Source organism: Neoarius graeffei, chromosome 14, assembly GCF_027579695.1.
Source record: "Neoarius graeffei isolate fNeoGra1 chromosome 14, fNeoGra1.pri, whole genome shotgun sequence".
In the NCBI taxonomy this organism is placed as follows: Eukaryota; Metazoa; Chordata; class Actinopteri; order Siluriformes; family Ariidae; genus Neoarius; species Neoarius graeffei.
Window position 1 is genome coordinate 40685705 of NC_083582.1, and position 24550 is coordinate 40710254.

At 40.7% G+C, this 24550-nt stretch overlaps 1 protein-coding gene across 3 annotated transcripts in view; it reads left to right on the forward strand.

The window, feature by feature from the left end:
- Positions 1 to 24550, forward strand: part of LOC132898197 (myosin-16) — a 115747-nt gene that overhangs the window by 34563 nt on the left and 56634 nt on the right. For all 3 annotated transcript variants that reach the window (XM_060939646.1, XM_060939647.1, XM_060939645.1), the window contains 5 exons: positions 5030 to 5134; positions 9944 to 10030; positions 10293 to 10438; positions 11726 to 11816; positions 21599 to 21655. In XM_060939646.1, coding sequence (XP_060795629.1) covers positions 5030 to 5134; positions 9944 to 10030; positions 10293 to 10438; positions 11726 to 11816; positions 21599 to 21655 — 486 coding nt within the window. The remainder of the gene's footprint in view (positions 1 to 5029; positions 5135 to 9943; positions 10031 to 10292; positions 10439 to 11725; positions 11817 to 21598; positions 21656 to 24550) is intronic.

The window sequence follows — 24550 nt, forward strand, 5'->3', positions numbered from 1 at the left end:
AAATCGTTTGAATAATCGTGATTTCAATATTGACTGAAATAATCATGATTATTATTTTTTCCATAATCGAGCAGCCCTAACTGCTAACTACAATCCCAATTCCAAAAAAGTTAGGACGCTGCGTAAACTATGAATAAAAACAGACCGCGATAATTTGCAAATCATGGAAACCTTATATTTCATTGCAAATAGTACAAAGACAACATATATCAAATGTTAAAACTGAGAAACTGTATTGTTTTTTGAAAAATATACAGTATGCTCATGTTGAATTTGATGTCAGCAACACATTTCAGAAAAGTTGGGACAGGGGCATGTTTCCCACTGTGTTGCATCACCTTTACTTTTAACAACACTCTCTAAACACTTGGGAACTGAGGAGACCAACTCCTGTAGTTGGAAAGAGAAATGTTGTCCTATTCTTGCCTGATATACAATTTCAGTTGCTCAACAGTTCGGGGTCTCCTTTGTCATATTTAACTCTTCATAATGCACCAAATGTTTTCAATGGGAGATAGGTCTGGACTGCAGGCAGGCCAGTTTAGCACCCAAACTCTTTTACTAAGGAGACATGCAGTTTCAATATGTGCAGAAAGCAGTTTGGCATTATCTTGCTGAAAGTAGGAAGGCCTTCCCTGAAAAAGATTTTATCTGGATGGCAGCATATTGCTCTAAAATGTGTATATATCATTCAGCATTAATGATGCCTTCCCAGATGTACAAGCTACCCATGTCATGTGCACTAATGCACCCTCATACCATCACAGATGCTGCTTTTGAACTGTGCACTGATAACAAGCCGGATGGTCCCTCTGTTCTTTAGCCTGGAGGACGTGGTGTCCATGATTTCTAAAAAGAATTTCTACTTTTGATTCGTCAGACCTCGAGACAATTTTCCACTTCGCCTCAGTCCATCGTGAAAGAGCTCGGGCCCAGAGAAGGTGGCGATGTTTCTGGATATTGTTTATATCTGGTTTTAACTTGCATTTGTGGATGCAGTAATGAACTGTTTTTATCCAGACACTGGTTTCCTGAAGTGTTCCTGAGCCCATACAGTGATTTCCACTACAGACACGTGCCTGCTTTTAATGCAGTGTCTCCTGAGGGCCTGAAGATCACAGGCATCCAATGTCAGTTTTTAGCCTTGTCTCTTGCATACAGAGATTTCTCCAGATTCTCTGAATCTTTTCATGATATTATGTACCGTGGATGATGGGATCCCCAAATTCTTTGCAATTTTACATTGAGGAACATAATTCTTAAATTGTTGCACTGTTTGCCCACACAGTCTTTCACAGAGCAGTGAACCCCTCCCCATCTTTACTTCTGAGAGACTCCGCCTCTCTGGGATGCTCTTTTTATACCCAGTTATGTTACTGACCTGTTGCTAGTTAACTAAATTCCCTTTTTTTAAGCATTACACAACATTTTCAGTCTTTTGTTGCCCGTCACAACTTTTCTGAAATGTGTTACTGACATTAAATTTAAAATGAGCATATATTTTTCAAAAAGCAATAAAATTTCTCAGTTTCAACATTTATGTCTTTGTACTATTTTCAATGAAACATAGGTTTTCCCTGATTTGCAAATCTTTACATTCTGTTTTTATGAATGTTTTACACAGTGTCCCAACTTTTTTGGAATTGGGGTTGTACATATACCTTATGTGTATATACTTGGTGTTTCATCTGTCATTTAGGAGCAGAAAGCAACATGCTCAGATGTAAAGGAAAACGTTTGAATACACAGTCCTTGTTCATGTTCAGTCCTTTTACATGCTAATTACAGTCTTCTAAGGCCAAGTTTACATTAGACCGTATCTGTCTCGTTTTCTTCGCGGATGCACTGTCCGTTTACATTAAAACGCCTGGAAATGCCGGGAAACGGGAATCCGCCAGGGTCCACGTATTCAATCCAGATTGTGTCTGGTCCGGTGCTGTGTAAACATTGAGAATACGCGGATACGCTGTGCTGAGCTCTAGCTGGCGTCGTCATTGGACAACGTCACTGTGACATCCACCTTCCTGATTCGCTGGCGTTGGTCATGTGACGCGACTGCTGAAAAACGGCGCGGACTTCCGCCTTTTATCACCTTTCATTAAAGAGTATAAAAGTATGAAAATACTGCAAATACTGATGCAAATACTGCCCATTGTGTAGTTATGATGGTCTTTAGGCTTGCCATCCTTCCACTTGCAAGTGGTAAGTGACTTGCGCACAGCGGCTCAGTCCCGAATCACTGCTCGTGCACTACACTTGCGCGCTCTGTGAGCTGCGCAGGGCCGGAGTGCGCACCCTCCAGAGGGCACTCGCTGTTCAGGGCGGAGTGATTTGGAGTGCAGCCGCTGAGGAGGAAGCGCTGAGCAGCACTGACACATTTCAACTTACGTGCCGAATTACTCATGAGATTAGCGTATCCGTGTATTGGCGTTGCTGTGTGCACGCGAATCGTGTATTGGCGTTGCTGTGTGCACGCGAATCGTGTATTGGCGTTGCTGTGTGCACGCTAATCGTTTTTAAAAACGTTAATCTGATGATCCGCTGATACGGTCTAATGTAAACCCCACCCAAGTTAGTCGTTCAGCTTTTTTTAATTTATTCATTATATTTTCGGTTCAGTCTTCGCTTGCATAGTAGTATTTCTTCCTCTCATCTGCATTCTTAGTGCTGTCATCTGGTGGTTTAGTTCACTGTATTGTGATGAATGATGGATTACTCCAGCTCATTACCTTGAATGAACCATGTGATACATTTTGCAAAGCCACATTGTCAATTGTTTAAAAACCGGTTACTTTTAGTATAACGAGTAGCTGATAAGTCATTTGCTGGCTACGGAAAAGTAATAGCAATCACACAAACATCCAGTTTCTTTGAGAGGCACGTTCTTTGCTAAACCTTGCCGTACCTGACATTGAACTGTACACAAGGACAGACCTGTAGTGTCAGTTGGCTCTTTGACACTTTGAACAAAGTCTGTTTACACTCCTCCTGTTGCCATAGTAAGGACGTGAAGAAGAAGAAGAAGAAACCTTTATTCGTCACATGCACACTTCAAGCACAGTGAAATTCATCCTCTGCATTTAACCCATCTGAAGCAGTGAACACACACACACACACACACAGAGCAGTGGGCAGCCCAGAGCACCCGGGGAGCAGTCAGGGGTTCGGTACACAGTGTCCCAACTTCCCAACTTTTTTGGAATTGGGGTTGTACATATACCTTATGTGTATAGACTTCAGTTTCATATATAATAAAGTGCAGATAAAGATTGCAGGTTACTAGAGCAAGTTTTCTTTCTACTATTTCATTACGTGATTAGCACTAGTGCTTTTTTCCCCCGCCCCCTTTGAAAACTTACTCCTGAGCTTCACCATGAAATCAGGCTTACTTTAAGGTTTTTTTGTTTTGTTTTGTTTTTTGCTCCCCACTAACTGTGGGTGGTAAAAGAGAGCAACTGGACTTGCTTGAAGTTGTTAGCTGCCTGCAACAACTAGAAAAGGACCAAGCCATCAACTGATCTCTGTACTACAGATTGTTAGCCTGGCTAACGCGACTTCAAAGCTCTCCGAGCATTTGGTCTGGCCAAGCTATTAAGCCAAACCGTTTCCCAGAGCCCGTGGTTGACCCGCCTCCCTGAAATGCCTCAGTTTGCTACTGGTCGAAGCCAGAAAAGGCTGTGACGAAGCTTAAACCAATCACATCACTCTTTCCTCTGACGTATGCGACGCGATGGGGCTAACTGGTAGATTAAACTCTTACCGAAGCGGTCGGGAGCAAGGCGAAAACGTCCTTCCTTTCAATAAATACCTCCAGGGCTGCTCTTTGCTCCGTTTTCAATGAGAACTTCCCGTTGAATGCTTTCAATACAGCATCTACCGCTGTGTTAAAGGCTTGCCGCTGCTCCATGTTCGTGATGTGAATGAAGCGCTTCCGGCATAGATTCTGTAAACAATCTATGGCTTCCGGTCGCAGTTCTACTACGTCACTGCCTTGAACACGCCTCTACCCAGGGCCGTTGGAGATGCTCAAAGTTGACTGGTTCCCGATTTTTCGGGAGCTTGGAAATGCTGTAGATAGCCTGCCTGGCCAGACTAAGCTCGCAACAGGCCCTCGTGTTGCGTCACGCTTAGGATGGGTGGGCCCAGGCTAACAGATTGTACCCTGGGGAAGCCGTTCCTCTCATATACGGACTCCCTAAGATTCACAAGGAAGGAGCTCCACTCAGACCTATCATCAGCAGTATAAACTCTGTCACCTATAACATTGCCAAACACCTAGCCACTATCCTGGCTCCTCTTGTTGGGAATACGCTACATCACGTCAAAAACTCCCAAGATTTTGCTACTAAAGTTGCAGACCTCAAACTAGACTTGGATGAAACCATGGTTTCTTACGATGTCACTTCTCTTTTCATCTGCATTCCCACCACAGAAGCAGTTGAATCTGTTAGACAACGACTCCTTCAAGACAACACCTTATCTTCAAGCAAGTCCAGTTGCTCTCTTTTACCACCCACAGTTACTATGACCTGGATGACTGAGAATCTTCACAGACTTGCTCCCCACTATAAATTAACCCCGCTTCATTAACTTTTATTTTAACGCTGGTGTACTACCTATCAATTATCCCTTACTTTTTTTTATTTTGATCTCTAATCAATTGCCATCAATAACAGATGGTTACTGAAATTTTTGTCTGGTTACATAGTGCAGTTTGATGAATTCTGCCTATAAAAGTTTGAAAAAGCCTTGAGGTCAGAGCAGAGTGAAGCGACGGTACGGATTTCGAGATGAAAGTGCTCGTGAAGCCTCGCCTCCACCCCTCCATGAGCACTTCTGGTTTACATCTGCTTTTCAAAGACTCGACAAGACCACATGCACACATGCATATACATGGGCATGCACACATATAAACATGCACTTATGCTTTTCAGAGAAAAAGTGGAATGAATATCAGCAGTAATGACGACCTTTAATCAATGCATGTGTTCGTAAACCATGTTATAGATAATTTTCTCTCTCTCTCTAGGCTTCAGAGTGCACAGTGAGAAAGCTATCAGAGGAGCTCTCCCAGAGTGAGGTACTGGTACAGAAGTTCCAGAAAGAGAAGGACCATTTAGCGGAGCTCAGTGAGGTGAGGAAGCTTCTCCCTGGAGAACATGCACTCTATGAGTACAGGAGAAAACATAATTGCTTTCAGAAGCTAGATGAAGTCTGTAGTCACATATGTAGTATTCGGTATCATTTAATGTTATTATACTGGATACTTTATTTGCATTCATACATAATTTATGTCTACTGCAACGTTTGTGGCAATTTCTACTGAAATTTAAAAACCACAGACTTTCTTGAAATGAAATAGGTTTCTCTTTTGGATGTGCCTCAAACAGAATTAAACCTGGAGCGTTTTGATGTTTGGTTATCCTCAAAGAAGAAAAGAGAGAAAATTGCATACCAATGCCAGGGCGTCATGGTGGTACAGTGGCAGAGGTGGATAAAGTACCCAACTTCATTACTTAAGTCAAAATACAGATCCCACTGGTCAAATGTTACTCCAATACAAGTGAAAGTTGTCCAGTCAAATTTTTACTTAAGTTAAAGTACTGAAGTACTTGCTTTGAAAAATACTTAAGTATTAAAAGTACATTTTCTGTCAACGCATTGTTGTATTATTGCCACAACGCTTACAAAACCTAATGCCATTACCAAAGACAGAAATGTGAATTCACAAAATGAACGCATGCTGTGCCATCATGGTAGTTTAACGTTAAGCTAGCTAATCAGAGAAACTCCACCTGACATGCTAGCAAACTCTTTTCAAACTCGGAATCATATTGGGTAGCTAACACTACTAGAAAAGAAAGATTTCTACATTTTGTTTATTTGGCAAGATTATGCTAAAACATATTTCTGAAAGGACTTCAGATAAGTTAACGTTATTCATGTTCGCGTAACTCCGTTTTTACATGCTAACTAACAGTGTCCAAGTTAACTAGCTATGTGTTCACGTTAGTCATGGACAGGGCTACGGCAACTTGGCGGGCAAATCCATAGAAAGTCATGTAACTTACCAGACTGCATAGCTATTGCAACGTTATCGCTAGCTCGAAAAGCACAGACAACTTCCTTGCAAGCTATCTCTTGGAATAAAACGTTTACAGACCTCAACATGCTTCCGCAGGTCAGACGGTGAGTTTTTGTAGGCCGTGATATGGTTCGTTTTCGGTAAACAAAGCAAAGATTTAAAATGAAATGAATCTCTAATCCTTTCAGAAAACTGAAACATGGGTTTATGGGCCATGGGTGTGTGCATTCCCCAGAAGAACCGCCTCCTTCCATTTTACCATCAACTGATCGTGTTAAATAATGCTGCTGAGAAATCATTGAACTTGATTTTATACAGTCTATGGACATGACGTGACCCTAGTGATTACTCACAGGCTGTCTCAGTGTCATCTGCGAAAAACCAATCACGTTTTAGAAAAGAAAAAAACATCCACTTTCAAAGCTGCTTCATAGTAACGAGTAATGAAGACCTTGATAGAAATGTAGTGGAGTGAAAAGTACGATATTTGCCTTTGAAATGTAGTGAAGTTAAAGTCATAAGTTTCCAAAAAAAAAAAATACTCAAGTAAAGGACAGATACTCAAAAAGTGTACTTAAGTATAGTACTCGAGTAAATGTACTTCATTACTGTCCACCTCTGTGCAGTGGTTAGCACTGTCACATCACAGCAAGAAGGTTCTGGGTTCAATCTCTAAATTGCCTTGTGTTAGGCTGGTGACCTGCCCAGGGTGTACCCCACCTCTCGCCTGAAGTCAGCTAGGATTGGCTCCAGCTCACTCACAACCCTGCACTCTCAGAAAACAAAGTACATCATTGTACCTTTAGGGGTACAATGGCTTGTCACTGGGGCAGTACCCTCTAAGGTACTTATTTGTGCCATTTATATACTGATTGGGAACATGTATGTACCTTTTGACCTTAAAAAAAGGTACACATAGTTACCTTGAGGTCCAATAATGAGCCCTAGGGGGTACGTTAGTGTAGATTGTACATTGGGGGACAGAAATCGACTCCTACTGTACCCCTATTTCTGATACTGTGATGGATAAGTGGTATAAATAATGGATGGATGGACACCAATGCCGATGCAGATAAATCTCACAGGTTGACGGCCAAGAAACAGTTAAAGGTAAGTGACTTTGCCCAAAGTGCTGCGCAATTTCATATAAATAAAAGTGGTTTAAAATCTCTTGCACATTTCCAGTTTAAAATGCTTCTCAATGATGTATTTCTGAATGAACTGGATTAACACTTGCTCCAAGGAAATATTTATTGAACGCTATTATAATTATAGCAGTAAACATCGATAAAATTTTAGCATGCTTGGAGTATTTATTTATTTATTTATTTATTTATTTTCCAGCTAAGGGCTTTATCCCAGATCACAGCCCTATTTTTCATATTGAGCACAGTAGCTGGGACCCTGCTCCCTGAGAGGACACAGAGACACGTGTAAGAAAGTGCAGGCTTGACGTTTCAGAGTCAAGGTTACTCCAGGGAGAAGGCGGCTATGCGAGTTGTTTCCTGGCTGCTGTACTGCTTGAATGTCACTCATCTAGAACACATGTTGAAGGCTGTTAAGATTTGAGATCACATCAAATTGGCAGAAGACCAGCTTCTTTCACTTTGCTTGATAGGAATTTTAGAGGATCCAGAGCTCTTGGTGCCTTTCTTGCACAGGCAGTAAAATGTTTAAATAATAAAACATTTTGTCATGAATTAGAACCAGTGGTGAACCGTTACTATTAGAGCTGGGACTTCAGCTCAGCCAAAACTTAGCTAGACACACCAAAAAACAACAGGGCAAAGGGTTTTGTAAGAGATTAGCGGCAGACTGCCAGGTAGCTCCACTGTGTGTAGTTGTCGATGCTGATTTTAAAAGTAACTAAATAAATTACAGAGGGAAATGAATACTTAAATCTGAGTGAAAAATACTGTAGCAAACGTATGTGGAAGAAGAGTCTGGAGACAGAAATCTTAGTTTCTCGGTAGTTAGCCTGTGCTACTCGATCACTGGCTTGACTGCTTTATTTGCATTCGCTAGCACTGGAAGGTGACTTCACTGCTGCACCGACTCGTAGTTAAGCTGCCGTTGACCTCTGAGAAAGCCAAAGGCAATACATTTTTGGTCCCTCCCACTATCAGATCAGGCGGGCCGGCTCTGTGGTCGGCACGAAGCTGGACTCTGGTGACGGTGGCAGAGAAGAGGACTATGGACAAACTATTGAACATCATGGACGATGCCAGTCACCCTCTGCACACCGTCATCAGCAACCAGAGGAGTCTGTTCAGTGACGGAATGCTCCTTCCAAGTACAGGATGAACAGACTTAAAAACTCCTTTGTCCCTCACGCCATCAGACTGTACAACTCCTCTCTGGGGTGGAGGGAGGAGGGGTAACAGGAGGACAGAGGATGGGAAGGAGCAGCAGCCTAGCCTGACAAAAAGCAATACTGGACAATGTGCAATATTATGTGCAATACCTCTCCTGCTGGCCCCTTCCCCCCCTCCTCTCTTCCCCATATCTTATTCTTTTTGTATTTGTATATGTAAATAATTAATTTAATTTAATTTAATTTATCTAGAAGTTTTTGCTCTATTTTCTATTCTCTGTTTATCCTGTAATGATGCTGCTGGAATCTTAATTTCCCTGAGGGAACCCTCCCAAAGGGATCAATAAAGTTCTATCTAATCTAATCTAATCTAATCTATAAATCAAAATCGGATTGGTTAATTCATCCGTCACTTCCTACATAAACATGCACTGCCATGGCCTTCTGTCCCGGCAGTGAAGTCCTAACCAATGAGTTAGCCGGTTCTAAAATCTTCTCAGCCTCAAGACAACAAACAGCAAAAAAAAAAAAAATCTCATTGGATAACTATTTTAATGTTTTCAGGACAGCAACCCTTTCATTTCTGCAGGAAATTTGATAGAAAACGAGGCCAAATTAGAATCAGAAGAGAATATCTATCCATCCATCCATTATCTGTAGCTGCTTATCCTGTCCTACAGGGTCGCAGGCGAGCTGGAGCCTATCCCAACTAACCATGGGCGAGAGGCGGGGTACACCCTGGACAAGTCGCCAGGTCATTGCAGGGCTGAAGAAGAGAATAATTATAGTGAACTAATGAAGGAATGAAAAAAATTAAACATAATATTTGAAATGCTGATATGTTTGGGCCTTCTCTGAAGCCCTAGAAGGCCCTGACGGTTCCCCTCTGATTAGAACAATTCGGCAACAAGGAGGTCCAGGGAATTATTCTGAGCTGGTGTTTATCTTTATTATAAGTATGCCATGATAGCTATTTGTTGAAAAGCAGAAGAAAACGTTATAGAATAGAGAAATGGTCATGAACAGAATATATTCTTGAACAGTCTGTTTTCAGTCTTGTAATCGCTTACAGCTCAGAAAATCCCCTACAACGATTATCTTCTTTGAAGAACGGTGAGTATATTGTACACTAAAGCGTGCCAGATTGTGAACAGTAGCAACTCCGTTTTCCAGGTTATCACTGTCTGTAATTTAGGATCTGTGGCATTGGGCTTTTTTTCTCACCCCATTGAGCGTGCGTGTAAAGATCCTTTACTGTTCAGCCAGACAGATGGATAATTGAGTCAAATGAAAATGATATCCAGGATGCAATTTAGTGTTTATGTCTTGGTCAGATGTTTTGAATCTACTTGGAATTTGCATTGAAGGGTTGGATTTGATTAAGCTATCAAGCTGCAAACCTCCTCCGACAGACTTCATGGTTGAGGTAAACGAACACATCCCAGCTGTGGATCAAAGATGGCAGCAAGTCAGTTGAGAGTCACAGTTGATGCTTTAGTGCGTCATATGCTGCACAGACCCCAAAATGTGTTTTATTTTCCCAGAAAGCCATTGAAGACCTCCAGTTTGAAGAAGAGAAGGTGAACTTCTTGACTAAAGAGAAAGCGAAGCTCCAGGTATACCTCGAGGAGGTGAGGACGGCAACATTTATGACGCCCTATCCACGTATCCTTCATCAGAAAACGTGTGTTACTTCTGTTTGATTTGTCTGGTGTGTTGTTAGGATGATGTCAGGAGTGATACCCAGAGCGTCATCTCTCACTGATTGCAAATTAATTTGTAACTACAGTGAAACTAACAGTCTGAACTAATCAGTGAGTTCTGGGAGTCTACAGAGTTAAACCTGGTTAAAGCTGCTCTCTGTGTGCTGTATGACCTTGTGGTGTGTGTCAGTTGGAGTACCAGCTGGAACAGGAGAGGAAGCAGCGCAGTGAGCTGGAAAGGAGCAGGAAGAAGTTAGAGGGAGACACTAAGAACACCATGGAGAACCTCAGCGAACTGGGCAAGATGAGAGCCAACCTGGAGGAGCTCATCAAAAAGTGAGCTCCTTTTTTCAACTTTCCAGCACAGTGTACACATTAGAGACAAATCGCTTCAGTAAACATTTGTCTAATGGTTTTAACTTACAAAGGAGCTTTAATTCAGGAAGCCGAACGCCTTTCAAAATCCACCGGAGTTTCCTCAAGTAAAGTTGAAAGGAGGTCTTTGTGCATAAACAGATGGAAGATGTCGATGTCTTAGTTCTGCTGAAAAACAGATGTTTGGATGCCTTGTGGTTGCTATAACATGATATCTGCTTGGAGGGCCGTTATCTCAGCTTTGATGCGTGAACGGCCTTCAGGCCCTCAGAGCTGTTCAGGCTTGTTAGTATGCACTTACCATAGCAGATCCAAAGATAATCCCCAGGGGGAAAAAAAAAAAGACCTCAAGCAAACGTCTAAGTACGATAAGAAATAAACTGAATTCTGTTTTATACCATATATGATACTAGCCTCGAGTACATTCGGTTGATGAACAATCAAAAATGGTCTATTCTTTCCAGGATAAAAGTAGACTTCACTGTAAAAAATGATTTGTTGTTTTAACTTAAAAAAGTTAGTGCAAGGGTTGCCTTAAGGGCTGCCTTAAAATTTTGAGTTCACTGAAATTAATATAGTAAGTTCACAACAATTTAACTTACTATGTGAATTCCAGGGCGGCACGGTGGTGTAGTGGTTAGCGCTGTCGCCTCACAGCAAGAAGGTCCGGGTTCGAGCCCCGGGGCCGGCGAGGGCCTTTCTGTGTGGAGTTTGCATGTTCTCCCCGTGTCCGCGTGGGTTTCCTCCGGGTGCTCCGGTTTCCCCCACAGTCCAAAGACATGCAGGTTAGGTTAACTGGTGACTCTAAAATTGACCGTAGGTGTGAATGTGAGTGTGAATGGTTGTCTGTGTCTATGTGTCAGCCCTGTGATGACCTGGCGACTTGTCCAGGGTGTACCCCGCCTTTCGCCCGTAGTCAGCTGGGATAGGCTCCAGCTTGCCTGCGACCCTGTAGAAGGATAAAGCGGCTAGAGATAATGAGATGAGATGAGATGTGAATTCCAGTGAACTCAAAATTTTAAGGCAGCCCTTGCACTAACTTTAAGTTAAAACAACAAATATTTTTTTTACAGTGTTGAGATTTTTTTTTCTCCTTGTCTTAATGGATGATACAGTATTTCACTGACATTATTATAATCTTTCAGCTGAGACACGTGATGACGCTTCTCAAAGCGTATTGCATCCGTTAGCTAACATCACACATCTCTCTCTCACACATTCTCCTTCCCCTCCTCTGTGTCCTGTCAGGAGAGATGTGGAGATTAGTGACACCAGCAGCCGGCTGGAGGCTGAGGAGGCACTGAGTGCAGGGCTCCAGAAGAAGAATAAGGAGTCGCAGGTGAGGCGTCTGAGGAGACAGCAAGCATTCCTGTCTTTCAGCGCTCCTAAGGTCCCGAGCTCTGATTTGTGAGCCTGTGCCTCTCGACATTCCCTTCTTGTGCTCCGAGATAGCTAAAACATCCCTAAGAACGTACAGTTTGACCTGATAATGATCTCTCTAATGTAAATCCCTCTTAAGTAAATTTGAAAATAGACACACTATGGTACGGTCTTTGGAAAATTGACCGGTCAAAGATTTTCAGAAGGTAAGAAATAGATCACGTTTCAAGAATGTAAAAGGTAGAGAAGCACTGAAGGGGACTTTTTTTTTTTTTTGGCTCAAAATTGAATTTTCTAAACATATTGGGCTAAAAAAACACATGAAATCTCATTCATCTCATCTCATTATCTCTAGCCGCTTTATCCTGTTCTACAGGGTCGCAGGCAAGCTGGAGCCTATCCCAGCTGACTACGGGCGAAAGGCGGGGTACACCCTGGACAAGTCGCCAGGTCATCACAGGGCTGACACATAGACACAGACAACCATTCACACTCACATTCACACCTACGGTCAATTTAGAGTCACCAGTTAACCTAACCTGCATGTCTTTGGACTGTGGGGGAAACCGGAGCACCCGGAGGAAACCCACGCGGACACGGGGAGAACATGCAAACTCCACACAGAAAGGCCCTCGCCGGCCACGGGGCTCGAACTCGGACCTTCTTGCTGTGAGGCGACAGCGCTAACCACTACACCACCGTGCCGCCCCACATGAAATCTTATTAAATAAATTACAATTATTTGCTTTTTGTACAATTGTATAAATTATATTGATTGTTTTTTTTTAAATATATGTCTGTGACTACAACTTTGTTGAAAACTACAGCATAATGAGAAAAATCTCAGTGAATTACTTTCACAGGAATTAACAACAAATGCTAATCCTTCACTATAAGCCAGCCCTGAAATGCAACTTCAAGACATCCAGCTATACGTCTGCAGTGCGATAATAATAAATAAGGCAAAATAGTCAGCTCTGCAGAATAAACTGCAGAACGTGTCACCAAGCAAAAGTCTTTAAATCCAGTCATTTATTTTCATGACATCTTCAGTAAGCACTTTATCCTGGTCAAGAGTCACAGTGGATCTATGAGTGAGGTTGGAACACACCCTGGATGGTACGGCAGTCCACTGCGGGGCACCATACACACACATTCACACACTCGTTCATACCCAGGGGCTGTTTATTATAGTCAGTCCACCTAATGATATGTTTTTGGGTGGTTGGAGGAAATCCCTGCTTATACAGGAAGAACAGAACCTGAGCTGAGGATGGAACCAGGATCGCAGGATCTATGAGGCAGTCCATTTCTATTCCCGGTTCTCATTAAGATTAAAATAATTTGTATTATTCTATCCACATTCACTAGATATGAGCAATCACGTGCTCTGACTGGCTACTCTAGTACTGCGCTATCAGCTCATAGACCGTGAGTAGAGAAAAACAAAATGGCGGCGCGTGTTGCTGAACCGACCGAGAACGAAAGAAAAACTCTACTCAAAAACAAAACCCTAAGAATTATCAAGTATTTAAAAGAAACAGAAATAGCTAAAAGAATATAGTCCCCCCCCAAATATCTCCTGTTCCATGCTCCAGTCCAGTCGGTGGCGGTAATCCACCTTTTTAGGTTGGTTTGCCAACCATCAAAAAAAAAAAAAAAAACTTAAAGAAGAAGAAGAGCCCCAAAAATACAAAAAAAAGCAACAAAATATGTAATAAAAGTATTTGATGGTGAGAACGTATCTTTTTTTTCTCTTTTTTCAAGAATAATAATCTCATCTCATCTCATTATCTGTAGCCGCTTTATCCTTCTACAGGGTTGCAGGCAAGCTGGAGCCTATCCCAGCTGGGCGAAAGGCGGGGTACACCCTGGACAAGTCGCCAGGTCATCACAGGGCTGACACATAGACACAGACAACCATTCACACTCACATTCACACCTACGGTCAATTTAGAGTCACCAGTTAACCTAACCTGCATGTCTTTGGACTGTGGGGGAAACCGGAGCACCCGGAGGAAACCCACGCGGACACGGCGAGAACATGCAAACTCCGCACAGAAAGGCCCTCGCCGGCCCCGGGGCTCGAACCCAGGACCTTCTTGCTGTGAGGCGACAGCGCTAACCACTACACCACCGTGCCACCCCAATAATAATAATAATAATAATTATTATTATTATTATTATAGCATTTTACACAAATTGCTACTGTCATTTTGCTGGTTTGTTTACATTCTAAGTGGAAATGATTTTGTCGGACATTTTGTATAAAGTTTTTATTTATCGGATTTGCAAAAAATAAAAATGCTCTGTTTCTCAAAATCCAGTGAGTGTGGATTGAATAAAATAGTTATTCCACTCAATCTCATCGTACATGGCTTATAGCCGACTCGGAGCTACAGTATGTGCGTCGTCAGCTATCAGCTCATGTACGACTTGATTTTGTGGTACAACTGTTAATTGTGATATACAGTATTTCAGACAGTGTTGTATCAAAAATGGACAAATACCAAGTGTTTGGCATTTTTTTCCCTACAGGTATTGTTTTCTATGTTTCAGCTGCAAATCTTTACTTCTTTAAATTAAAGTGCTGAAAGTTGTGTTAGCTGCTGTGTTAGTATAACCTCTGTTAATCACTCTGTGTGCCATGAAATTGTGACATGCTTTTCATGAATGTCGCACCTTCTCTGTCCTTGCAGTGTTACGTAATGGAGCAGGTCCATGCTTTCTTTTTTATTTTGATATTGTGGTAGGATATTGCTGATAAATGAACACTGGTCTCATATTTAGGTGCTATTTGCCGAGGTATGATGTCACCGTCGGTGTAAAGATATTAATGAACATGACATAGCGAAAACCCAACGAGGTGGCAAAGTTGTTCGAAGCAGAGGTGGAAACTACTTGAGTCGCTGTATTTCATTACTATACTTAAGTACTATTTTGGTGTATTTATACTTTACTGATCTAATGCATACAACTTTTTACTCTTTACATTGTTATTTAGGCCTTTAGAGTACTCATCACGAAGGTCTCTTCTTGTCATCCAGCCAATGACTACACTACCGTTCAAAAGTTTGGGGTCACTTTGAAATGTCCTTATTTTTGAAAGAAAAGCACTGTTCTTTTCAATGAAGATCACTTTAAACTAATCAGAAATCCACTCTATACATTGCTAATGTGGTAAATGACTATTCTAGCTGCAAATGTCTGGTTTTTGGTGCAATATCTCCATAGGTGTATAGGCCCATTTCCAGCAACTCTCACTCCAGTGTTCTAATGGTACAATGTGTTTGCTCATTGCCTCAGAAGGCTAATGGATGATTAGAAAACCCTTGTACAATCATGTTAGCACAGCTGAAAACAGTTGAGCTCTTTAGAGAAGCTATAAAACTGACCTTCCTTTGAGCAGATTGAGTTTCTGGAGCATCACATTTGTGGGGTCGATTAAATGCTCAAAATGGCCAGAAAAATGTCTTGACTATATTTTCTATTCATTTTACAACTTATGGTGGGAAATAAAAGTGACTTTTCATGGAAAACACAAAATTGTCTGGGTGACCCCAAACTTTTGAACGGTAGTGTACGCTGTATATCAATTCAATGGGCTAAGTTTAGCATCCAATCGTTTTAGTTTAGCATAAAATTAATGTCATTTAATGTTGAAAAAATATCAAGAATCATGCCAATTTGACCATCTCATTCTATATAGTAGCATGTAGTTAATGCTCCAACTATCTGTGTGCATCTGAATGGTATCTGGTTATTTAGCAAAAAAGTCTTTTAGCACAACTTTATGTTCTTTAGCACAACTCTGGATTATGGTCACAATAATAATTTTAAAAAATACTCATCTTGATATAGGAAGGGGTTTATTATGATTGCTTAGGGACTGGAAGTTGGAATTTCTGCTGCTGTCCATGTTAAAGTGCATATCACGGGTAAATTCAGGAGCAAGATCAATGTAATTCTCCATTTTGTGCAATGTTTTTACCTTGCACAATACCAGAAAAATTAAGTTGAAATCAAGCCATTTGAGGCGAATTGGTCCGCCTCTGAAAAAACTTGCCATTTGGATTTCCCAGCAAACACTGATTTTCATGACGTCGCGTGCGGGACGCCTCCCTCTGAATTCTACGTCAGCGCTGGTTTGTTTATGAGAAAACGATTTGGTGGTTTTCTGCAAATTTCTTCAACGTTATCGCGTAATTATTAAAATGGTTAACAGATGTATCGTAGGAGGGTGTAGCAACACCAATCTTGATGGGATTAGTACTCATCGTTTCCCAAAAGACCGGACAATGAGAGAGAAATGGGAGCGCTTCATGCGAGGCACCCGGAAAAAGCCAAGGACCAAAGCAGAGCCGAGAAAAAGACCAAGAAAATTGCCAATTCACAAGTTCACTGTTGCCAGGGTAAGAAATAAGAGAGACTATACCCTAAATTAGGTGTTCCTGTGTTTGTGTGGTACACGGATAATGTTATTTATTGACACACAAAAGTAAACAACACGAAAGTGCTGGGCGATCATACACTTACTTCACATGTATCAAGGGATATGCATGTCAGGGCTTGAGATCTTGGGACCTGTCAAACACATTAAATGTATATACAACCCTGTTTAGCCGATTCCATGTGTGTAGCTTATGAACTCTTTCTTCTAAAGTAGCCAGTACTCTTCTAAATGAAGAAATATATAAATACATAATAGTAATTAGAAAAAAATATGATTTATGTAACAATAGATAGATGAGCATTGATACACGAATCCATGGGTTTAGAAGCTCAGGCGACAATTCCATATTTCAATGCAAAATCACTCGCTGCTAAACTTGGTCTACACAGGCTGTGCACTGAAACCGTGCAAGCTCGCACAGCCTGCTGGTGGATCCACACGTGACGTCACAAATCTGGCTCCAGACTCCCTTGGGATTTTTCCAGACGCATTTTGTTATTTTATTTTTTTCTGCTGTAGACAGACGGCCTTGTGCAAAATTACCCTTCTGGATGAGTGTGTAAAGGGACATACTTTCATATAAAAAAAACCACGAAATTGGTCCAGGATATGCACTTTAAGGATCAGTTGTTGATCCCTGAAACGTGGACTGAAAATCCAATTCTTTTGTGTCTTTGGATATTTGTAGTTAAGCCATAACAAACCTTGAATTGTGGGCACCTTCATAGATAACATCAATCATTTCTGATCATATCACAAATTCAACCGACTCAATTGTGCATTTGCCGAATTAATTAACAGGAGGATTATGTCTCTTGCCCTGCCTGACAATATGTTTTGCCAACTAAGAGCAGAATCTATTCCTAAAAATAAGTACCCTAATAGATACATGTGGCTACTGCTTATAAATAAAACTGTTTTCTGATACCATGTCCATACAGTAAATCTAGCATATATATTTACTCTATGAGGCAGTAACCACAAAAATGAAGCGTAACCCAAAAATGAACAATTTAAAAATGACAGAAGTAAAATATACCAAGTGTCTGTTGTACTTTATATTATTCTACTCTTACCTCTTACGGTTTTCAAAACTGAAACCTCCAAACTGAGGCTGACATACACATAACTCAAACTCTTATTTCCTGGAAAAGGCCCAGCGCTAGAGCTCAGTGGAACGCACTTTCCTTCTGTAATAAGCATAAACATGTCTGAAAGTGATTTCTTTAGTCTAGTCCATTTATTTCAAATGGTGAACCAAATTATATACACTCACCGGCCATTTTAATAGGAACACCTGTATGCGCGTGCGCAGTGCGCGATTGTTACACTGAATGACATAGTGGCTACAGCCTCTATATGAGGCAGTAGCTACAAAAACTTACTCAAATTATTAAAAGTCCATTTCACGTAAATAAAGAACAAACAAAAGCTTTCCTTAAACTCTTATCATCTTGTAAATTTCACTTCACTTTTTTCCTTCTTTATCAAATTAGCAAATTGTCAATAATAAATATGATATAATTTAAGGGGCGGCACGGTGGTGTAGTGGTTAGCTCTGTCGCCTCACAGCAAGAAGGTCCGGGTTCGAGCCCAGTGGCCGACGAGGGCCTTTCTGTGCGGAGTTTGCATGTTCTCCCCGTGTCCGCGTGGGTTTCCTCCGGGTGCTCCGGTTTCCCCCACAGTCCAAAGACATGCAGGTTAGGTTAACTGGTGACTCTAAATTGACTGTAGGTGTGAATGTGAGTGTGAATGGTTGTCTGTGTCTATGTGTCAGCCCTGTGATGACCTGGCGACTTGTCCAGGGTGTACCCCGCCTTTCGCCCGTAGTCAGCTGGGATAGGCTCCAGCTTGCCTGCGACCCTGTAGAACAGGATAAAGCAGCTAGAGATAATGAGATGAGATGAGATGAGACTTTAATAAAGACAAAACAAACCTGGAAGTTGGCTGTCGCGGTGTACTGTGTCAGGGTACGTGCTGTGTTAAATAATTTGAAGGGAGGATTGGTGACTAACATACGAAGTAGATCAAACATGGCAGTTTCAAGATGGCGGAGTGGGGAAATACAATTGCTTGTTTTCAATCGGAATCTCGGCAACTTTCATTACAAAAATCCATCAAACATCTTTAAACATGATCAGAAAGTATTCATAATAATGATGAAAGTGTTCTTGGATCGTGTGCTAAAGAACTTAGAGTTGTGCTAAGAGACTTCAGAACTTGTGCTAAAAGACTTTAGATTTATGCTAAAAGACTTTTTTTGTGCTGAATAACCGTAAACCCATTTGAATATAGATAAGGCACCGGGTTGGAGCTAGTATTCATATATATAATATATAAAGGCATCTCATCAAATCCAAAAGACTCTGTTTAGTCAAGCTTTAAGCTAACATTCACTGGGTGTATTTGTTAGCCTGTTTTCTTTGCTAATGTTAGGTGTGGCTAGCATTGATTCAAGTAACTAACTTCAAATGGCCTGACGGGCGAGTAAAATTCTAGATAATGGCCAATATTGGTTATTTACAGGATATTTTTACTTCTGAGCAATTCATTTGTAAACTATGTAGCGGGAGTTATCCATATGAACAGCAAACTTACAGAGATCGAAGGATGTGTTCAGGTAAATTGGTGTAGTTGCTTTAAAACAAACAAAAAAAAATCATTTTTGGGTAAGTAATAAAAGTTACTATTCACGTGAAAACATAACATTAACTTCATGATTGAAAAACATTGACTTTTTTGATTGAATACGTTTAAAAGTAGCTTCTTTTTTTCTTTCACTTGAGTACATATTTACTGCATACTTCCACTTTTAACTGTGTACGATTTTGACCTATTATCTGTACTATCACTTAACTGTAATCTCTCACCCTGTGTTTCACTAAGTGGACTGTTGGATTTCAGACATTTTGTTCATTTGATGATTGTCCAAATATTCATAATATATTTATATGTTTTTCATTATATCTGGGTATTTCTCAAATGATTTCTCATTGGGTTTTACCACCTGCCCTTATATCTGAGTTGCACCGAAGGACAAGATAGACGAGGCAGAGATCCAGAAAGTGACAAAGTGTGCACTACAATACCTCTCTGATCAAGGAGGGTTTTTTTTCTTCCAAACTCAGAACATAGAGGCTCTTTGTGCACGTACAGCTGAAACAGGATCCGAGTGTCAGTGCAGGTAGACGTGTTTTCACGTAACGCCAGGGCATTATCTATATTACACAATGCAGGCTTTATGGACAACTCTCCATTAATCACAGCTTAGGTGGACCTGGAAAGCACAAAAGCTAAGCTGGTTTGACAGGAGCCCCACCACTGTGTTATTTTAGTTAATCAACCGATCAAACCCGTTCAGGTGGAGTCTTTTTATGGACTGTAGGTTAACATTTCTTATCTCGGCTTATTTTTCAGCGTGCAATGTTTACGGTTGAATTTCGCCATCTACGCAACTTGAGTTGTCGACTTCGGTGTTCAAAAAATATACATTTTTGTCCAATTTTCTCTTCCGTGGATTTGAAGAAAAATCCTGTTATCAGCCAGTTAGACGAGCAAGTGTGTTGCACATGAAAAATGTGTATTCTCCTGACTATAAAGAAGGCACCCAGGATAAGCAAGGGAAGGTGGCTCGGCCTGCGTCAGCAGGTTCAGGTCAGAGTTTGGCCTCTCTGCCAAAACTGTTTGTAAGCTTCAGGATTTCTTTCCCGGCTCAGCATGGAGCATACATTTCCCTACACTACTGAATGTCCCGTAGACCCATGTGCTATCAGTTTATATCCTATGATGATGGTTAACCATAGGAATCCATACGGAAGTGTAATTATGTCAAGTGAGACAATTGATTAATAGCAGGGTTTATGCCATCTGAGCAGAATTTCCTAGTGACGTGGATGAAATCTGTGCAGAAGTTCTTTAAACCAGCAGTTTGTGCACAGCAGGAAGCAGCAGTTTTTCTAAGGAGTCTAAAGGGGGTGTGGAGTTTTCTTTCAGTGCAGTGAATCAAGCCCCTGTGTGTATGTGTGTGTGAGCGTCTCTGCATTCGTATGCGCTAGTTTGATTTGGTCTGACTGCTGCTTGGCCATGGCTGTGCTCTCTGCCGAGGTTCTGCGCTGGCATGTGAGTTTCTGCTTGTTCTATCCATGTGCTTTTTAACTGTTAGTTATTTTTTGCTGAGGTATACGGTTATAAGTGAATCATGCTTGAATGTTGGTTTTGAGTTCGATCGGCACACACACAAGTGTGTGTGTGGGCATGCACATACATGCAGGTTGTTGACTTTTCATCAGGATGTACGTTATGAGACATCCTCCAGCGATATAACGTGTCAGAGATGCTTCCTCTAGAGATAATAAAAGGCAATTGTGTGCCACAGGCTATTAATAAAAAAAAAGCTATTCATTTATATACTCTTACATAAATTTGAATCATGGTGCAGGTTTTACACCTGAGAACACCTCTGACATTGAACTGTTTCAGCATTCAGTTCAGGAACAGGATAAGAAGCTAAACTTTTGACAAAGATATACCAGATTCGGTGCATGGGGTGAAAATCCGGTGCTGTTCCAAAGAAAGTATGATCCTGGGTGCTTTAAGAACTTGACCTTGTGTGATATTGTTACAAAAACTGCAGCAGGTCTCATGTGGTTTGGGTTTCTTTGTGGTTGCACACTGCATGATTGCAGTGATTAGTGACCTTATCTTACACCTGGAGACAATTCGGATGGATATGAACTGAAAGCTTTTTTTCGTCCTTAGAATTAGTTTTGAATGTGACATTTTTAAAATCAGGATTTTTTTTTTTGTCATCACAGAGCAGAATTAATAGAAATGCAGTTCTAATATAACATAATATGATGACCTGTGAGGAGCAAATACTGACTTCGAGGCATTCTACAGATACAAACAGTGGGCAAACAAATTCCTGCACTAAATTGCACCCTGTGTTAAAAGCCACCGGTATGCAGGACTAAAAGAGTTCTTTACCGCAGTGCTGCTCTTTATATGGCAACCCCTTCAGCACACTTTATAGGACAATACACTGCAATTGCATTGGCAAAGCTGATAGACTAAACATTTATCCTGGGAACAGAGAACAGTTTCTGACCAGAATTTTATTCTAAACGTGAATAAGCTGAAGCAGATGGAGTACGAGCACAAATTAGTATGGTGTGCGTCAGATTACGTTGTCTCATTGCACTGATCGAGTGTCCTTTTTTGATGGTGTGAAATCGAACATCGGAGTCTGACGAGATTGACCTCATCTACTTCTGTTCTTCAATCTGCAGCTCCGTATTGAGGAACTGGAGGAGGAACTGGAGGCAGAGAGAGCCATGAGAATGAAGGTAACGGCTTTAATTCTGCAATAAAAAAATCCGTACTTGGGAATTTATATCCCACATATGACTTCCTCCTTTAGTTGTTTATATTCTGTCCATAGTAGCGATTTTTTTTTAAAGCAAGCTCCTTTTTAATACTGTAGTAAGCATATCAGGTGTTTGAAACTGCTCTCACTGAATTCAGAACTGAATGCAGAACAACAAACTTTTTACAGAATTGAAGTATGTTTATCCGTTCTTGAGATATTACAAATCAAAGATTGAAAAAACGGCTTAATTTTTAGAAAGCTGCCGTAATATTCTGTATGGTGATCACATGGTCCAAAATGGGCCTCATTAACCAATGAGATCAAATGTTTTTTTCTTAATAACTTTTCTGTTTTTCAATATATGTACATGGAAATTAACAGGCACATAGATGGTTGTATTCTGAATACAAAGTTTGAAAAATTAGTAAAAAAAAAAACAGTTATGCAAGTTAGTATTTAATTAGTATTAATTATGCTAATTAGGTAAAAGATTAAATCGGTAAACTCAGTAAAAGAGTAATAAAAGATTATTTCTAATACCCTCTTTGTGCTCTGTAGGCCTTTGTATTTCTCAAAAGTAGGGTCTACGAGTGTTTATATGAAAGAATATAAATGATTATTTCAATTAAGATTCACAACTTTCTAGGCGAACCTCAAAAAAAAACACTGTGTGATCCACATCCAATAAACAGTTCCAGTTAATTGAACTGAAATTGACACTCACATTTCTGACTTCCGGTTTTTTAAAAGATCATTCCGGCCACTAAGATCTCAATGATATTCATCAAAACAACTACAGCTATATTCTAAAATAGTTATGTATTTACATGAATCAGTTTGATTTGAAAAAAAAAAAAAGTAGGTAAAGCTACGAAAACTCACCTCAAAGTCTGCCGTGAATCATAACATCAAAACTAGCTGACGGAAAAATTTGCTGAAAACTTCATCAGAAACAGTGAGAGCCAGAGAACAGCCCTATAAAAGTTATCTGATTGATATTCATGAGTAATCCAGTCGGAAACCGATCAGGGGAGAGAGAGAGAGAGAGAGAGAGAGAGAGAGAGCCTTACTGCTTTCCCATGACTCAAAAAGCACCGGCAGTTTCCCGATGTCACGTGAGCAGAGTTTTTACTGTGTTGTACCACCTTCAACCTGCCGTTACTCCCAAAGTACTGAACAAATCTTAATGAGATAAATGTCTTTGGAAAGCAGAGATTATAAGCTTTTTAATGATGGTATTTACGATAGAAAATATTCAAGAATTAAGCAATGACAGATTTGGAAACTTAGATGAGCGCCTGCATGCGGAATTTTCACAGCACGGCTAGCGAGCATCTGATCTGCCTAACTGTAAAAATTTAATGTTTTTCATTCAATAATAAAAGTCCTGCGATGACCTGGCGACTTGTCCAGGGTGTACCCTGCTTCTCGCCCATAGTTAGCTGGGATAGGCTCCAGCTTGCCTGCGACCCTGTAGGACAGGATAAGCAGCTACAGATAATGGATGGATGGATGGATGGATGGATGGATGGATGGATGGATGGATGATAGTCGAGTTCAGATTGTCTGCCAGTGACTGACAGTAAAGAAAATATATGCAAGTACATCATCATGTCATGAACTGTATCAACAAAGTTATATGCTTTTGTTAAAATAAAAAAGTAAAACAAGAGTAAGTATTAAGTATTTAACTCTAAACTAACTGATAAAAGACGGCCTCAGCTGTCTGAAGCTCCTAATCCTTAGCAGATCTGAGGCTGCTTACTGAGGACAGGTGTGGTAATCTACTTTGAGTTTGGCCTGTGCTTGCATTTAGGGGTAGTGAGTGTATTTTGGCATCCCGGTGAGGAGGTAGAGGGTAGTGAGTGCTCCTGTGGTTTAGCCCAAATGATTTGCACCTGGAATAATAGAGCCAATATGGTTTAAGTCAAGACAGTGCAACCTCATCCATCAAAATCATCATCCCCAAGAGCTTTGAGTGATACTCAAGCCCAAGCCATGCTGGAGTTTAGCAAAAGGATTTATCTGTTTCATAATATTTTGATTAAAATTTATTTTATCCTGACACTCTGTAGGCCAATAGGCCTGCCAGTTGCCAGCCTCTTACGAGGCTGTCTGCGTCTATCAAGAGCACACTTCATCTACCGCAGGCTTGCCAAGCCAGAGTCTTCTGTGTCTGAAACAGAGACAAGACTGAGTAAAACTGCCGTCGATTCCAAGACAAGCTCAAGGCCTTCAAAAAGTTGTCTTGAGACCGGTCTTGAGACCAAGACCGGTCTCAAGTACTACAGTGCTACTCTGAGCTGTTCTCCATCATTCAATTTTCAAATTTACAAATAGGCCTTAAACATAAACCATAAGTCATATATCAGTCAGGATGTATATGTCAGACGTAACCATTTAGAAAGAATGACATGCATTTGAGTTTGACGGTGACTCTGCTGGTGCAATGCTCTGGAAACATCTGACCAAGACCACTCTCAAGTAATATACACTGTAAAAAAAAAAATCCATTGTTTTTACGGAAAAACACTGGCAGCTGTGGTTGCCAGAATAATCGTGTTAAAAATACAGTGAAATGTAAGCAACATTACAGAATAACTTGTACATTTCACTGGGATTCCATATACAATTAATGATAACTAAATGTAAATTTTACAGGTATTCAATGTACAATAATCAATACATAACTGTTAATTTTATGGATATTCATTGTACAATAAAAAATCATCTAGGAATGAATTGCGAGTGTTCTCGATTATTGGTTTTTGTGGCTCCAAAATGATGGTTACAAGCAATGATCTACTAAACAAATATTTTATTTGATTTAGAGTTTTACGAAATGTGCCGGAGAGCCTCTACTGACATTTTT